The 19,074-nt window shown below is 31.1% G+C and overlaps 1 protein-coding gene across 6 annotated transcripts in view; it reads right to left on the bottom strand.

The window, feature by feature from the left end:
* Positions 1–4,424: 4,424 nt before the first annotated feature.
* LOC127706824 (nucleobindin-2-like) overlaps positions 4,425–19,074 on the bottom strand; it is a 30,499-nt gene continuing 15,849 nt past the window's right edge. For 3 of the 6 annotated variants that reach the window (XM_052211519.1, XM_052211521.1, XM_052211523.1), the window contains 6 exons: positions 16,361–16,451; positions 14,971–15,029; positions 13,923–14,105; positions 6,753–6,878; positions 5,577–6,098; positions 4,425–4,838 (listed from right to left, as the gene is read on the bottom strand). In XM_052211519.1, the coding sequence (XP_052067479.1) occupies positions 4,773–4,838; positions 5,577–6,098; positions 6,753–6,878; positions 13,923–14,105; positions 14,971–15,029; positions 16,361–16,451 (1,047 nt within the window). In that variant the 3' untranslated portion in view covers positions 4,425–4,772. Of the gene's footprint in view, positions 4,839–5,576; positions 6,099–6,752; positions 6,879–13,922; positions 14,106–14,970; positions 15,030–16,360; positions 16,452–17,008; positions 17,100–19,074 lie in introns of all 6 variants that reach the window. The other 3 variants (XM_052211525.1, XM_052211522.1, XM_052211520.1) reach the window with 1 other exon arrangement.

Below are 19,074 nucleotides of genomic sequence, written 5' to 3' on the forward strand. Positions count from 1 at the left end.
TTTTGGAAAGATATGGTCTGAATGTCCTTTAAAGGCTTATTCATTTTAAACGATAAAGTAATTTCAAACCCATTTTTCGGAAAATCTTTTACTTTAAACCCCATCATCATCCTTAGGTCTTCGAATTTCACAGAAAATGACCCAAGGATCACCAAAACAGGCTTACCTACAATTGCATACTGCAAAAGTACAATAATTATTGGATACAAATTTTGTAGTTATTATAAAAACCCTTGATTCATGGCTTTCTGAATTCATGATTTCAGCACTTAAGGATGTACTTAGGTTAGGTTTTGGAATGTGTGTCAGATGTTCGGACTCCTTGGTTTTTTCCTACGATACAGGGTAAAATATTTTGCCCCATAACACCCATTTTTCTTTTCATAAAAGGCTTCAATAGCTCATAAAAATGTCATTGGTATAAAAATTTTCAGCAAATTCTAGATTTCTTTTCTTTCGATTTGAGACCCAAATAATACCAATGCAAATATAAGGTAAAAGTCTGAGTCAGCCTTTTCCCGCCATTTTTTAAAACTCAAATATCTCGAAAAGGAGCTCCATAACCTATCAATATTTTTATCTTATTTTGTTCCTTAACTAATGCTCTTTCGATTTATAGTATCAATTTAAAATTCTTGATTTGTAAAATTTCACCTAAGTACATCCTTAATCAGGGAATCACAATTTCTATCATTTAGGAATCAAATAATGCCAATCCACATCTAGGAATTCAAAAACTCTTTACTGCAAGGATTTACAGCAATTCTTGAAGATTAGAGACCCATGGAATAATTTTTCTTACAGTACCAATATAACAAAAAGTTTTAAATCCTATAGACTGGAGGCACTACTATCAAAATATAAATTGAAGTTCTAATCAAATTTAATAAACAGTACATGGAAAATTGAAGTTCTTATCAAATTTAATAAACAGTACATGGAAAATTGAAGTTCTTATCAAATTTAATAAACATTACATGGAATTTGAAAACTAAACGTATTTGATCAAAAACAAAACATACTAACACAACATGAACATACAGAAATGAATAGCATAATGACTGATCGACAATCATTTGAACTACCGAGGAATGAACAAGTTTAAATACAATTAAAACACATGGTACAAGCATGATGTTAAAATGTCATGAGATACACTATGAAAGACTTGGCACAATGACAAATGAGGCCAAAAATAAAATTTCAATTGTTTGATGTTGCCTACCTACCCACCTAAAAAGCAGCCTACCTGAAAAACTTTAGAGACAAATTGTTTCAAATATTTTTTTAAAGATTTTTTCCTGCTCTGGCGTTGTTTTCTTGTCTCAAACATGTAACTTATGCTGTTTACCTAAAAAAATCCCTACCTACCTACCTAACCCTAAAAGGCATTTGTAGGCAACATCAAACAAAGAATTTTTTTAAGGGTGGCCTGATAAAATATTCAATACAATCTGAATGAAATACAAAGGAGTAGGTCCAGTAAGACCCCTTTTTGGCCCCAAAATATAGTAGTTTTACAAAATTGTTAAAATGTAAATTTTGAGCTATTTATTGGAAAGAAGAATACTTCTGTTACATAAATATGGGCTGTTTTTGACAATACAATGCACATGTATCGGGTACTAGCATCATTAAGTCATGCTAAATTACTGAAATCTTCAAAATTTTAGCATTTTGGTTATTTTTTAGACGGTTTCCGTCTTAAATGGAAGTGGCCGCATTTGTGTTCATTCTTAATATTTAAATGTCAGCTGTATTTGATGATATTACATAACATATATAAAGGTTGAGAATGAACACGGATGCGGCCTCTTTCGTTTTTGACAAAAACCATCTGAAAAGTGACATATTATGGCATATTTGATGGTTTTTTCATATTTAAGCTTGAATTTGAGCGTCTTTAATGACTAAATCAGTTCAAATCTTTCACATAAACTAATTGAATCGACTGAAGAAGACACTTAAGTGTTTAAAAAGTGTCCAAAATCTTTCATCAGATGAACCTGAATTTTGAGGCCAAAATCGGCCCTTACCGGACCTACTCCTTTTGTGTCAACACTTCACCTATAGGTTTCTAATAATGCCCTGTTTACTTTCTGTTTGACAATTTTTATGTCATCAAATGAAATTTCTGTCTCAAAATTTAAAGGTTTGAGTCAACAAATGCTGAAGATCCAGAAATAGTCCTCAGAGCGTAAATAGCCTTGTCAACGAAGTTCTAACTCAGAATATGTATGTCAATCAGAATATATTCAATCAAACCAATTATTGTGGATTCATTTATTTTCATGGATACCAATTTTCGTGGACAGAGGAAAAATTAAAAAAATTTCGTTGATACTTGATTTTGTGGTTTCGACAAAGTCTGCATTCACAGATAATTTGTTTAAATTCGTGGTTCATCTATACCCAGGAAATCCATCAACAAAAATGGTATCCCATGAAATGATAATGAATCGACAGTATATAATATATTCAATACTCAATAACTTTTTACTTCATCATCAATATTCTATTCAAAATTTTAAAATCTCCCTGAAAATTGTAAATATATTTTACAGAAATATATCACACTTTTATGCAGAGACGTAAAACTGAAACTAATACAAAACTGTGTCAACGTTATGAACATTTTAATGATTTATTTTTTTTTTAGATAAAAAACATCATTTGAACTTCATGCCCTTATTTTGCAAAATTACAAATTAAAATCCTAATTGAATGGGTTTGTTCCCCTTAATATTATTATTTTAGTACAATTTCTTTGCAAATAATATATATACTATATAATAAAAAGTTTGGGAAATGATTTTGCAATATTACAATCATTAATTGTGTGATTAAATAAATAAGATAAATAAAATAAATACAAATAGCACTACTATCCAATTAAAGCATAATGTAAATAAAATGCCACAGTGATCAAAGCATAATGCAATGAGCCGGAGAATGTTTAATAAATACCCAACAAGTAAATACATTCTCTAATCACAGTGATATTGTTTGCCTCAAATTACCTCCGAAATACAGCTTTTTCCCCTAGAGAAAATTCCCAATTACTAAAATAAATGGCATAAAATTCCTCCCAAAAAGTTATACATTTTCCCCTAACAGTGATGGCATCGGTATTAATGTACGTAAATTTCGTATTCATGTTATTTTTTATATTATAAGCGCTTTCGAGATCTGGGTTTCTTATTAGAATCATTGAAGTGTTTGTAACACACATGGTTTCAATGTATTAAGTACTGTCAATTTCGTCGTTTCTTTCCCCTCCCCAAATAGTTCCTTTACGGTTGAAAATGTCTCACAATTCAAAATATTTCGTTAAAAAAAACTGTTTAAAAAAATTCCCAATTTTCTTAATTTTCCCAAAATAAAAGGGTAGAGGTAGTTTTGAAAAAAGACAACAATATCACTGAATCAAAACTACCTGCTGCAGATAAATTATCATTTGTTGGATACCAATTTTCGTGGATTTCTAGAGTAAAGGTGAACCACTAATTCAAATGTTCAAGGAAGTACAAATTATCTTTTGTCTTGAATGGAGAGTTTTGCAAAACCATGAATTAAAATATCATAGGAAATACCATATTTCCTCAATCCATAAAAATTGGTACCCACCAAAATACATGCATTTAATACGGTGGCAGACCAAACTTGAAATATGAAAAAAAAAAAAATTTTCTATCTGCAAATTCTCTCTAAGAGAAAATAAATAGATCTATAGTTAGTATGTGACACATGTCTGAATTGACTGCAAGTTAAATTTCTTAAAATGTCTTAACAGAAGGTAACAAACAGAACAAGTCTTAATATCTTAATGCATAAACATTTCATACAGTGTTGATACTAAACCCCTAACGGGAAGGATTGTGCCTGATATTCATATGATGAAGACATAATCTTTCAATCAGTTTAATTGAAGTCTGGAGCTGGCATGTCAGTTAACTGCTAGTAGTCTGTTGTTATTTATGTATTATTGTCATTTTGTTTATTTTCTTTGGTTACATCTTCTGACATCAGACTCGGACTTCTCTTGAACTGAATTTTAATGTGCGTATTGTTATGCGTTTACTTTTCTACATTGGCTAGAGGTATAGGGGGAGGGTTGAGATCTCATAAACATGTTTAACCCCGCCGCATTTTTGCGCCTGTCCCAAGTCAGGAGCCTCTAGCCTTTGTTAGTCTTGTATTATTTTTAATTTTAGTTTCTTGTGTACAATTTGGAGTTTAGTATGGCGTTCATTATCACTGAACTAGTATATATATTTGTTTAGGGGCCAGCTGAAGGACGCCTCCGGGTGCGGGAATTTCTCGCTGCATTGAAGACCTGTTGGTGGCCTTCTGCTGTTGTCTGTTCTGTGGTCGGGTTGTTGTCTCTTTGACACATTCCCCATTTCCATTCTCAATTTTAGTGTTTAGATAAAAATGGCTGTTCCATCTTCATTATGTCTACTAGTATTGAAGCACTGTAAATTTTAAAATCATTGCATGTTTTCATGAATATACAAAAAATATGAAATGACAAGCACCTTAGAATTATCTCAAATTTTTCTTTGAATTTTTCTTTTACAAAAAATATTTAAATCAAATTTGTCAAGTCTTGCAATTCTGTCAGTCAACATTCATTTGTACTAACAATACAAATATCAATTTATAAAGTTACAGTATTCAACTTAAAATCAAAAGATGTTTAGCAATGAACACATCAAAGATTTAAAAACCCATTTCCCCGTTGAGCACTTCTTTTGTAATTGGTATTTTAATTAATGTCCTCCAGGTTGTTGACCTTGGTGTTGTCCTTGACCTTGATGTACAGGTACTGTTCCAGGCTGTTTAAAAAAACAAAATAATGAAAATATAAAAAATTATCATCACATATATATATATTGCGCATGTTGTCACTATATTATCAAACCATTTTAACGATGTTTTCTTCTGTAATAATTCATTTTTGTCTTAATATTTTTTAAATCCCTCTGGGTTTTTTCTCTCTTGGCCATGCATTAAAATATGTTGCCCAGCAACCCCTATGCTTGTACTTTAAATTCAGAACTTTTTTAAGAATGGACAAAAATGCGAGAATAATTATTTAATTTTCAGTATATGCTGCATATAATCAAAGATATAATAAAAACATTGCAAAAATTTCTGAATTTACAGTATTTATAAATTTCAAAATAAACTTTTTAAGTATACCTCTGGAAGAATAATTTCTAATTCTTTTTATATCTAAAATAGTTTTCGACCAGTTAATATTCAAAATTTCCCATTAATTTCATGAGAAAAAGTTTGATTTTTCAAAAACAAAATTTCTACATACATATTTTGTTCATGTTCTAAAAAGTTGTAAAATTAAAAAAAAAAGATTGGTTAATGGTTGCCTTGGAATACATCTCAGTGTTTTATTCCTTTAAGGAATTTAGTGAAGAAGATGTTTTTTTTTTGTCATCATTTTATAATTCTATCTTGTAAAGACATCAAATAATCAACCGATTACCAATGGCAGTAACCTACTTCGACTTGACCTAAATTAGCTAGGTTGCTACTTTGTCTACCACCAAACTGACCTGATCATGCCCGACTAATGGTTGAACATTTTGTACTGGAACATGTTGTTGTTGTTGTTGTTGAACTGGCACATGTTGTTGCTGTTGCTGTACTGGTACTCCCTGTTGGTGGACTGGTACACCTTGTTGCTGAGTTGGCATCCCTTGTTGGTATTGGTTAGATTGTTGCCCACCTTGTTGTTGACCACCCATTTGTGCTTGTTGCTGGGCTGCCATTTGCTGCTGGTGATGCTGTGCTGCCATTTGCTCCTGATGCTGCTGTGCTGCCATCTGCTGTTGATGTTGCTGTGCTGCCATCTGTTGTTGGTTGTGCATCTGCTGTTGGTTCATTTGAGCTTGTTGTTGGTTGTGCATCTGCTGTTGGTTCATTTGAGCCTGTTGTTGGAAGTGAAGAGCAGCATCAGGGTTTGGATGTACCTGTTGTTGCTGTTGTTGTTGATGATGTTGTTGTTGCTGTTGTTGTTGATGATGTTGTTGCTGCATTTGCATGTGATCTACATTCTGATCATGTGGTGGTTGCATCTGTAAAATTTCAATTTAAGTTTTCATGTAATTGCAGTAAAAGTATTCATGTAATTGCAACTAAAGTAGACATGAAATTGCAGAAAGGATACAAGTTATTATAGTAAAAGTATTCATGTATTTTCAACAGGATGTTAAGCTGCTATCAGTCAATAAATAAAATAGCCAGAAGACACAAAAGCATTTCATGAAATTGCATTAATTAATCTTCCATTTTTTCTGTTCACAAAAAAAATGCCTTAATAAATGCACACATTAATTGCTGATTTTAAAATATTTACCATTGTTTTACTGTATTTAACACTATCATGGTTGATTGAGTTTAGCAGCATAAATTTCATGCAAGTCTTAATAAAACATCAAACTCATACCTCCCAATCCATTCTACAACCAGTAGAACATTAAACTAAAATTCATACTTGCATCCTGATTCTTTCTATAACTAGTCAACATTGAGGTTTAAACTAAAATTTATACTTGCATCCAGATTCATTCTACAACCAGTCAAAATTAAGTTTTAAACTAAAAGTAATACTTGCTTTCAGATGTATTCTACAACCAGTTAACATTGATTTTAAACGAAAAGTTATACATGCATCTAGATACATTCTACAACCAGTCAACATTGAGTTTCAAACTAAAAGTTCTACTTACAACCATTCCTGGTTGAGCATGAGAATCAAATGATCCTTGTTGTCGTCTTTTCATTTCTTCTTCCATCAGCATTCTCTCATATTCTTTATATTCCTCATCTGTATACTCTTTATTCTGATCAATAGTCTTTAAGAAAAATATAGTATTTAATATAAACGAAGTATCAGTCCTCTTTTCCTCAATTTTGACATAAATGAGACTTTCATCCAAATTTATATTTACCATGAGCAACATGATAGGTGAAACATGAGGAGCAGGATCTTCTTATCCTTCTGGAGCACATGAGATCACCCCTGGTTTTTAGAGGGGTTTGTGCTTTTTAAAGATGTTTGCTGTTCTTGTTTTCGACTTTCTGAATTCAGAATCCTTTGGTTTTATCCATGCAGTGCCATTTAAAATTTTGCCCACTAACCCCTACTTTTCTTTTCATAATTTTATTACATATAGTTTTAAAAGCTATTTTTCAAAACCTTATAAAATACTTGTTATTTTTTCATAGTTTTTTAAAGAAAAAAGGTACCAATGTTAAACCATTGAAAAATCTAGAGAGATTCATTTCCTGCCATATTTTCAATGGCTTATATCTCAATAAAATGCTCCGCTGGGGCGCAGCTTGATACGACCGCAGAGGTCGAACCCTGAACAGTTGGGGCAAGTATGGACACAACATTCAAGCTTGATACAGCACTGAATTTGGATTGTAATTAAATATTTGACACAGCATAGGTTTCTCACACAGAATGAAAGTAGTCTAAGAACTTAAAATTTTTTAATTTACCTATTCAAACCATATCATTATTATTTGCTTTTATATATAAATCAGAAATAACCAATTTAAAATGGAAAATTTTAAAGAAAAAAAAATCCCCCCCCCCCAAATTTTTTGAAACCCCCTTATGATTCATCACCCCAAACTCAATCCCAGCCTTCCCTTTGTGGTATGGTACCTTGCAGTACAATTTCAGAGAGATCCATACACTTGAACACAAATTATTGTCTGGAAACTAGAAAAATGCTTGGGTTTTTTGCACCTTTTTGGCCCCAAATTCCTAAAAGTTTAGGGCAATTACCCCCAAACTCAAACCAAGCTTTCCCTTTGTGATATGGAACCTTGCAGTACAATGTCATAAAGATCCATACACTAACACACAAGTTATTGTCCTGAAACTAGAAAAATGCTTGTTTTTTTGCCCCTTTTATGGCCCCTAATTCCTAACATTTTGAGACAATTACCCCCAAAAACAATCCCAGCCTTCCCTTTGTGGTATGGTACCTTGCAGTACAATTTCAGAGAGATCCATACACTTGAACACAAGTTATTGTCTGGAAACTAGAAAAATGCTTATTTTTGGCCCCTTATTCCTAAACGTTTTGGGCAAGTACCCCCAAACTCAATTCCAGCTTTCCCTTTGTGATATGGAACCTTGTAGTACAATTTCATAAATATCCATACACTTACACACAAGTTATTGTCATGAAACTAGAAAAATGCTTGTTTTTTGCCCCCTAATTCCTAAAATTTGGAGGCAATTACCTCCAAAATCAATCCCAGCATTCAAACCCTCAATCAGCATCATTTAACAGTAATATCTAAAAATGGAAATTACATAATAAAGGTATTAAAATAGAAAATGACATCATAGTCATGGCTAAAAATAAAGAAAATCCTTAATCAGCAACATTTTACAGTAATATCTAAAAATAAAATTCCTTTGTAACCATAAAAGCCCATTTAAATACATCATGACAGATATTAAAATAGAAAATGACATCATAGTCATGGCTAAACATAGCAAAAACCTTAATCAGCATCATTTAACAGTAATATCTAAAAATAAAAATTTCTTTGCAACCATAAAAGAAAAATAGAAAATGACATCATAATCATAGCTAAAAATAAACAAAAATTTTTTTTATTACCAAATTTTAAATGGAGTTTATTAAACTAAAACAATAAATTTGCAACCATAAAACCCCATTTAAACACATCATAAAAGTATTAAATAATTCAACTACATCATAAGGCTATAAAAATAGAAAATGACTTCATAGTCAAGGCTAAAGGTAAACAAAAAACCTTCATCAGCAAAATTTTATATTGGCAAATTTCCAATGAAGTTTATTATACTAAAATTGTTGGCAAATTTCCAATGCATTTATTAACAATAAAGTTATTGGCAAATTTCCAATTTAAATAATTTAAAAGCAGTGTAAGTGAGATATTTAAATGAGTTTGAATTACCAACCTTACACTGCTTTTAAATAATGTTTTGTACTTATTTGTCTATTAACCTGGAAACCCTTGTTTTTCACCTTTTTTCCCCTTATTATTTAAAGGTTTGAGCCATAACCCTACCCCAAAGCCAATTCTTAAATTCCAATGTAACCTAAATTTACAATATACATAACTTCAATTTAAGTTTTTGATAAAATCAAACCACATCATTATTATTTGCTTTTATATCTAAATCAGAAATAATTAACCAACTTTAAGTGGAAAATTTTCACACATCACGCCCCCCCAAACTCAATCCCAGCCTTCAGTTTGTGGTATGGTACCTTGCAGTACAATTTCACAGAGATCCAATTACTTAAACACAATTAATTGTTGGAAACTAAAAAAAAATGCTTATTTTTAACCCCTTTTTTAGCCCCTTATTCCTAAACATTTGAGCAATTATCCCCCAAACTCAATTCCAACTTTCTCTTTGTGATCAGAATTAACCAACTTAAAATGGAAAATTTTAAAGAAAAAAAAAAGGAAAAAAAATCCCCCCCCCAAATTTTTTGACCCACTTCCCTTTGTGGTATGGTACCTTTAAGTACAATTTCAGAGAAATCCATACACTTGAACACAAGTTAATGTCTGGAAACTAAAAAAATGCTTATTTTTGCCCCCTTTTTTGGCCACTTATTAATAAATGTTTTGGGCAAACATTTTACAATAATATTTAAAACTGAAATTAATTTGTAACCTTAAAATTAAATAGAAAATGACATCATAGTCATAGCTAAAAATAAACAAACTATTGGTAAATTTCCAATGGAGTTTATTATATTAAAACAATAAATTTGCAACCATAAAAGCGCATTAAAATACATCATAAAAGTATTAAAAAAAATTTAACTACATCATAAGGCTATTAAAATAGAAAATGACATCATAGTCAGACTAAAGGTAAACAAAAAACCTTCATCAGCAAAATTTTATATTGGCAAATTTCCAATGAAGTTTATTATACTAAAATAATTGGCAAATTTCCAATTTACATAATTCAAACATAGTGTAGGTTAGATATTTAAATGAGTTTGAATTACCAACCTTACACTGCTTTTAAATAATGTTCTTTACTCAATTATTTGTCTATTAAAAATGGAAACCCTAGTTTTTTAACCTTTTTTCCCCTTATTCCTTAAACGAAAAAAAATAATTACCCCTTTTTTGACCCCCCCCCCCCTATGATTCATCACCCCCCCTTCCCCCCCAAACCAAGCTCAATAACAGCCTTGCCTTTGTGGTATGGTACCTTGTAATACAATTTTAGAGAGATCCATACACTTGAACACAAGTTATTGTCTAGAAACTAAAAAATGCTTATTTTTCACCCCTTTTTAGGCCCCTTATTACTAAACGTTTTGGGCAATTACCACAAAACTCAATTCCAGCTTTCCCTTTGCGAAATGGAACCTTGTAGTAAAATTTCAGAAAGATCCATACACTTACACACAAGTTATTGTCATGAAACTAGAAAAATGCTTGTTTTTTGCCCCCTTTTGGCCCCTTATTCCTAAAATTTCGAGGAAATTAACCCCAAAATCAATCCCATCATCGACCCTTTGTGATATGGAATCTTGTAGTACAATGTCAAAGAGATCCATACAATAACACACAAGTTATGTCTGGAAGTTACAAAAATGCTTATTTTCGGCCCCTTTTTGGCCCTTAATTATTTAACTGTTGGTACCATAAACCCCAAAATCAATCCCCACCTTCCTATTGTGGTATTGAACCTTATGGTAAAATTTCATAGAGATCCATTCACTTAAACTAAAGTTAGAGTGCGAAAACCATTGTGTATTCGGACGACGACGACGACGATGCCAACGTCATACCAATATACGACCACAAAATTTTTTTGCGGTCGTATAAAAATCTAAATTCATGGTTAGATTCAGCATATCAAAGAACCCCATATATTCAATTTTTGTTGAAATCAAATAAAGTATAATTTTGGACCCCAACTTGGACCAACTTGAAAACTGGGCCCATAATCAAAAATCTAAACACATGTTTAGATTCAGCATATCAAAGAACCCCAAGAATTCAATTTTTGTTAAAATCAAACTAAGTTTAATTTTGGACCCTTTGGACCTCAATGAAGACCAATTTAAAAAACGGGACCCAAATTAAAAATCTAAAAAACACGGTTAGATTTGGCATATCAAAGAACCCCAATAATTCAATTTTCGATGAAATCAAACAAAGTTTAATTTTGGACCCTTTTGACCTCAATATGAACCAATTTGATAGCGGGGCCTACAAATAAAAAATCTAAATACATGGTTAGATTCAGCATATCAAAGAACCTCATATATTCAATTTTTGTTGAAATCAAACAAAGTTTAATTTTGGACCCCAATTTGGACCAACTTGAAAACTGAGCCCATAATCAAAAATCTAAACACATGTTTAGATTCAGCAAATCAAAGAACCCCAAGAATTCAATTTTTGTTAAAATCAAACTAAGTTTAATTTGGACCCTTTGGACCTCAATGTAGACCAATTTAAAAAACAGGACCCAAAATTAAAAACCTAAATACACGGTTAGATTTGGAATATCAAAGAACCCCAATAATTCAATTTTAGATGAAATCAAACAAAGTTTAATTTTGGACCCTTTTGACCTCAATATGAACCAATTAGATAACGGGGTCCTCAAATAAAAAATCTAAATACATGGTTAGATTCAGCATATCAAAGAACCCCATATATTCAATTTTTGTTGAAATCAAACAAAGTTTAATTTTGGACCCCAATTTGGACCAACTTGAAAACTGGGCCAAAAATCAAAAATCTAAATACATGTTTAGATTCAGCATATCAAAGAACCTCATATATTCAATTTTTGCTAAAATCAAACAAAGTTTAATTTTGGACCCTTTGGACATTAATGTAGACCAATTTGAAAACTGGACCCAAAATTAAAAATCTAAATACACTGTTAGATTCGGCATAACAAATAAATAAATGTGATCAAAGATTTTACAAATCTAATGCGCCATACTGTGCAATTAAAGATTACTTCTAAGTTCTTGAAATTTTTCAATATTTGAAATTTGAAAAAAAAATAATATTTGAAGAATAATTCTTTTTAATTTCTGAAATCTGAAATGAGAAAAAATTGGCCCCCCACAATTTCTTTTTATCCCCCCCCCCCCTTTTTCCCCCAAAAAAATTCTTTCCCTCAAGATATGGTGATAATCTCAATTCAAATTTCCAATGGAGTTGGCAACCATAATTACCCATTTAAATTTACCATAGTGCTAACTTAATCTATTTTATAATAGAATTAATAAAAATATAGTGTCAAATCTTTCATATGGATTTTTTTGTAAAAAAAAAAAGATGAAAACATTTGCAGATATTTTTACTGGTCTTCCTTTATAAATATGCATTTCTTTAAACATAATTTAAAAGCAGTGTAAGGGAAGTAACCAAAACGTTGTATTTGGATTACCTCCCTTACACTGTTTTAGATTATCTTTATTGTTCATTAACCATTACTTTATACATAATTTAAAAGCAGTGTAAGGGAGATAATTTCAATGATGTATTTGATTTATCTCCCTTACACTGCTTTAAATTATGTTTTGTACTAAAGTATTTGTCCATTAACCAGGACAACCTTGTTTTTCCCCCTTTTTTGCCCCTAATTCCTAAAGGGTTTGAGCCATAACCCCCCAAAGCAAATCCTAACCATCCCTTTGTGGTATGGAAACTTGTAGTATAATTTCAGAGAGATCCATACACCGTTCCACAGTTATTGTCTGGAAACTAGAAAATGCTCATTTTTGGCCCCTTTTTGGCCCCTAATTCCTTAACTGTTGGTACCATAACCCCCAAAATCAATCCCAACCTTCCTTTTGTGGTATTTAACCTTATGGTCAAATTTCAAAAAGATCCATTCACTTAAACTAAAGTTAGAGTGCGAAAACCAATATGTATTCGGACGACGACGCCGGACGACGACGACGACGACGACGACGACGACGACGCCAACGTCATACCAATATACGACCACAAAATTTTTTTGCGGTCGTATAAAAACTAGGACACAGACCTTTCATTTTTTTCTGCTTTTTTAGTTCTGTTACTAATATACTATAACAATCTTTTAAAAAGCTTTTTTTATTTTGAAACAGAGTAGTGAACATCCTTAAGTCTGAAGTTTTCTATGTAAGTAGATTGTTTTACTTTGTATTTGCATTAAAATGCAATGACCTGACAATACATTTGACTGCTATGATAAAGATTAAAAACCAGTATGGAAATTTTACTAAAATTGGGCTTGAATGTTTTACTTCTGAAATGTTGTTACTCAAGCATGATCCAATTTAGTCAAATTGTTATGTAAATTGAACATAGTGGGCGATTGCTTGTATCTACATCTTAGGTCAAAAGTCTTTCACCTATCCAAAACTCCCCTTTTATTTCATATAAAAATACATTTTTAAAAACATTGTCAAAACTAATTTGCGGTCCAATTTTTGATGGCATTTTTAATGTTTAACTCACAAATGTGTACAATTTTTTATGGTTATTATGAAAATTTTTTTTTATGACATGTCATTACTAAGAAATCATTATTTGTTTACAAATGTTGAAATTAAGTGTTATTTTCTCCTATAATGCCATATGATTTTTTCATACAGAAATTCAGATTTGTCTTTGAACATTGATTGCCCATAAAATATAAATCATAAACATATTTCATAATTATTCCAAGAAACAGCAGACATTTCTGTATTTAAGGAAAAAAATTCATTCAATTTGGACAAGAAATATCTTCAGTAGAATTTTTATTAAAAATATGTTTTTATATAAAATAACAGGGAAATTTACTATAAGTGACCTAAGACTGTATCAGTTTGAACTACATAATTGCTTACATCCCAAGGTTCATCCTTGTTAAAGTCATTGCTTGCTGTGTATTGCAAGAACTCCTCCTTACTGACCAACTTATCCTTGTCTTTGTCCAACTCGTTCATAACATGTTCCCTCATACGGTTCATCTCCTCGTATCTCTCGTTCATGTCATCTTCTGGTGCATTTGGATCATATACTTGATCAAGCTAGGAAAACAATAAATTTGAAATATAACATGTACCATTACAACTTAAGGATGTTCGCTACTCTGTTTCAGAATAACAAGCTTTTCAAAAGACTGTTATAAAATGATAGAATATAAATAAAGGAACTAAAAAGGCAGAAAAAAATGTTTTCGAGATATAAGCCATTGAAAATTTGGGCGAGAAATGATTCTCTCTAGATTTTTCATACTTTTAACATTATCCGCTTTTCTCTTTTAAAAACTATGAAAAAATATCAAAGATTTGATAAGATTTTCAAATATGGCTTTTAAAACTATATGTAATAAAATTATGAAAAGAAAAGTAGGGGTTAGCGTACAAAATTTTATTTAATGGCAAAACATGGATAAAACCAGAGGATTCCGAAAATCTGGCAAAAATTCAAAAACAAAAGAAGCGAACATCCTTAATTAACAAATTAATTACAAAGGTTTGATAATACCAATGAAAGTTGTATAAATACATTCAACTGACCAGAATATGAGTTGAAAATTTTTTTGTTTTCGTATGCTGCAATACCATAAATTCTGTATTTTACAAAGTTAATCATTAGCAGAACATTAAAACTTTTCTCAAACTTATGTTTTTAAATGGAGGAAAAAACCACCATGGTATAAGTTTCAGAATGTTTGGGCCTCAATGCTCTTCAACTTCGTACTTTATTTGGCTTTTTCAACTTTTTTATTCGAGCATCACTGACAAATCTTTTGTAAATGAAACATGTGTCTGGCAAACATAATTTTAACCCTGCTTTCTAATATGTGTTTTATTCTTATCCTCTCAAATGAGAAAAAACACAAAATAATTTTTATGAGAACATGAAAAGTCTTATCAGTGTATGACATACCTCTTTCTGAAATAATGCTTCAACTTCTTCCTCATCTAAGAATCCATCTCCATTTATATCTGTAAATTAAAAGCATTATGTTATTCCTTTATATGAACCGGAACTCTTTTTTAGCTTTAAGGATGTTCGCTCCTCTTGTTTTTGAAATTTTGCCAGATTTTCGGAATCCTCTGGTTTTATCAATGTTTTGCCATTAAATAATTTTGTCCACTTACCCCTACTTTTCTTTTCATAATTTTATTTCATATAGTTTTAATAGCCATATTTGAAAATCTTATAAAATCCTTGTTATTTTTTCATAGTTTTTAAAAGAGAAAAGCGGACAATGTTAAAAATATGAAAAATCTAGAAAGAATCATTTCCCGCCAAATTTTCAATGGCTTATATCTCAAAAGCAAGCACACGGACCCTTCATTTTTTTCTGCTTTTTTGGTTCCTTTATTTATATACTATAAATTTAGAACAGTCTTTTAAAAAGCTTGTTATTTTAAAACAGAGTAGCAAACATCCTTAAATGTATCAATTTATTTCATCATAGATATAATCAAATCACCTATACCAGACTTTTGTCATGTCTTAACGTTTTTTTGTCTTTTAGGGAAATTGGTGTTATGTCTGATCTTTGAGCCTGTAGCTTGACATACTGTAAAGGCACTAGTCTATTTTTAAAACAATAAGTTGACCTCTAGCTGTCTAATTGCTGTATACACCATATCTCCTTATATTCATAAGGATTTGAATAGAATTAAATTTCAAACTGAACTATTGCAAGAAACTGGATATGAAAGGTGTCCAGTATAAACATTTGCAGTGATTTAGATTTTAAAACATATAGTAGGACAACTGTTGTAAAACATACATGTATGATGACTTGAAGAGGTCTTCTGAAGTTTTGTTATGTTTTTGTCTCAGTGACATATAACCAACATTTCCTTTCAGTCATATATCCCATAATGTAGGTAATAATCAGCCAAATTTTGTTCATATGTTTACTTAATATTGCAATCATCATATGGGGTTCTGGATGTGGTTTATAGAATAAATACTAGTGGTCAAAATACTCAGATAAAGGGTAGAAAAAATAAAGGATAAAGACAAAATATGCCAAAGATAATAAAGAAAATAGAGAATAACAGGTTCCAAAAATATAAAGAAGAGAATAGACAAAGAATACAGATATGAAACCCCCATCCAGACCCTTGATCATAAAATACTTTCGTCAAATAGATCAAACCTTATTCTAATTTTGAATCTGTATCCTTATAGCAATCACTTGATCAGTTGTACAATTAAAGTTCTAGTATCAATTCCAAAACCTCCCTACAACTAATTTAAACCCAATTCTAAAACTACTCCATAACATTACGTATTAGTTTATCCTAATCCATACCGTGCATCTTGAAGAATGTTTTGGGTTCAAAGTCATTTGGGTCTAAATGATCTTTTTTCTCCCATACTTCCTCTAGTTGGTCTTTACTTCCCTATGGTAATTAGAAAATATGTTACAAATACTCTGAGGATTATCGGGGATAAAGGGTGTACAAAAAATCCAGTCCTTTGTTAGATATGCTGGAGAGAGAAAACATTATGCAAGTTGTTTATTCCCATGATGTTACTGATTTTTCCTCATAGCAAAGGCAGTTTTAATAACCATAGCTCTATGAGCCAGCTACTGTTTGTTTGATGTTAATGAGATATGGGGTTGGTCGCAATAAGACAAGAACCCAGAAATGACAAAACACATCCATTAAGGTCTACATACAGTCATAATGTCAGTAATAAACTTCAAAATCTTTTTTTATTCTTTTTTCATCTTATTTACTTACAGAACCACATTTCCCCTTCAAATACTTCAAATCTAATGAGAGTATAGAAAAAGAAATTCAATATCTCTTATTTTTCACACTGGAATATACTGGTTTTTTTTCCCAGTTTACTTTTGAAATATCATGAAAACAAGCAAATGCAGTCAGTTTTCTCTCATCGAATTCTAGGTAGAAAAAAATGAAATGTTAATTGTGACAAACAAGGATCCTACCATGCATCATGAAGAAAGTTTTAGGATCAAAATTGTCTTTGTCCATCTCATCATTCTTTTCCCACACTTCTTCAAGCTGTGCTTTGCTACCCTGAAAATGATTCAATATTAAAGAAAAATAACAATTTTTCAGCTGGAACACTTCCATATAAGTCCTTGTGAGTACTGAAGGGTAAAGATGGCATTAATTTTGCAGTGGGAACTTAAAATCAAACATTGTATTGTGTTAAGCATTGGAGGAAGGATCAACTACAATTATGGACAAAGGTAGATAACTCCAATTTCAAATATAACTTGAACAATGACATCATTGATATTTTAATAAAAGAACAGAGTTCCAATGTCCCCCGCGTTGCACATACTTTATCTGTCCAAGGGGAATAACTAAAAAAAAAAAACACTTTTTTTTATCTTTAAAACAATTTATAAATATCTTCAATATCTTCGAGAAATGAAGGCTTCAGAGCAAATGCAATGTGATTTCTGTTACAATTAATTCTTTACAAGGAGCATAACTTGTTAAAGATATTTGATAAGTACTTATTTTCGAACCTGTCAAAGACATAGCTGATATAAATCTATGATATAAGTTTCTTAAAATTCTGGCAAGAATTGTACACGAGAGCGCTAACAATGCAATTTTCCATATAATCAATACTTCCTAGGGTCATAACTCTTTTAAAAATAATCGATCAGCACCAATTTTCAAATTTGTCTGAGAAATTGATGATATAAACCTATAATATAATTTTTTTTAAATCTGGCAAGAATTGTACACATGAGAGTGCTTACAATGCAATTTCAATATTTCCAAGGGGCATAACTCTTAAAAATAATTGATCGGCACTGATTTTCGAACTCGTCAAAAACAATGAAGATATAAACCTATGATATACGTTTCATAAATTTCAGGCAAGAATTGTACACGAGAGCGCTAACAATGCAATTTTCCATATAATTGCGGGGGGACATAGAAATACCGAAGGTCCATCAGGTCTTGTTAGCTCTCTTACGTGTACAGTTTCATGCCAGATTTTTATGAAAATCATATCATAGGTTTATATCAGCAACCGGGGGACAATAACAGATACTAGATTCATACACCATGCATAATTTATGTTCTTTTCTTGACAAGTACCATTATAAACATACACATAATTTTGTCACTTGAATATCTATGTGTATATTTCATTGATGAATTTCTTAAAATGTTCATGGATAGGACGTGTAGAATGTTGTGCTGATTGAATAAATTGTGATTAAAAAGTAAAGAACTATGGTTTGGATTAAATAGAGAGAATAAATATAAGGGCTATTCCATTAAAATGTATGTGGAAGGGTAGGAAGGGAAGTTTAATTATTGAATATGGGTCATGGGTCTTTTTTCAGTATGCGTCTATTACCATTATGCAAAATTATCTAAAAAATGGTTCTTGGTTGTCGAGATATTTTGAAAGTCCCTTCCTACCCTCCCACATACATTTTAATGAAATAGCCCTAATATGGGAATGTCAAAATTCTTGCTTCCAGGGGAACGTACATTTGAAAGGTTGTTCAAGAAAACATTACATAATTTTCTTGTTTTTAAGCTGTGGAAAATCAAAATATATCAAAAGTTTTTCTTGAGAAAGTAAAATTCATGAAAATAATGAAGCCCTTTCAGAAACTGAAAAAAAGATTTCTAAAGTTAAGACAAAACTAAAATGGCCATGTTTTAAATAATGCCTTTGCCAAACAAATCCTTGATGCTTACAATTTAATGTTCTAGAAGGAATTCTACCAAGTGAAAATGGAAATCTGAGAATTTTTGATGTATTTTCATTGGGTTTATATTTCATGATTTCTGGGGCAAACCTGTTCACCCCTTTTTTAAATTTTGCATCGTATTTGTCCCTGTTTCTTATCCCTTAAATCAAATTATCATGATATGGAAACTACATGTAACAAAAAATTAAACCCTTTATATAAATGTCTTAAGGTTCATCATAACATATGGACAAAAATGGCTGTGTTTAGACCTCAAAAACTACTCTGAGTACAGACTCACCTGTGCAGTTTGAAGAGTT

Source organism: Mytilus californianus, unplaced genomic scaffold (assembly GCF_021869535.1).
Source record: "Mytilus californianus isolate M0D057914Y unplaced genomic scaffold, xbMytCali1.0.p SCAF_6, whole genome shotgun sequence".
NCBI lineage: Eukaryota > Metazoa > Mollusca > Bivalvia > Mytilida > Mytilidae > Mytilus > Mytilus californianus.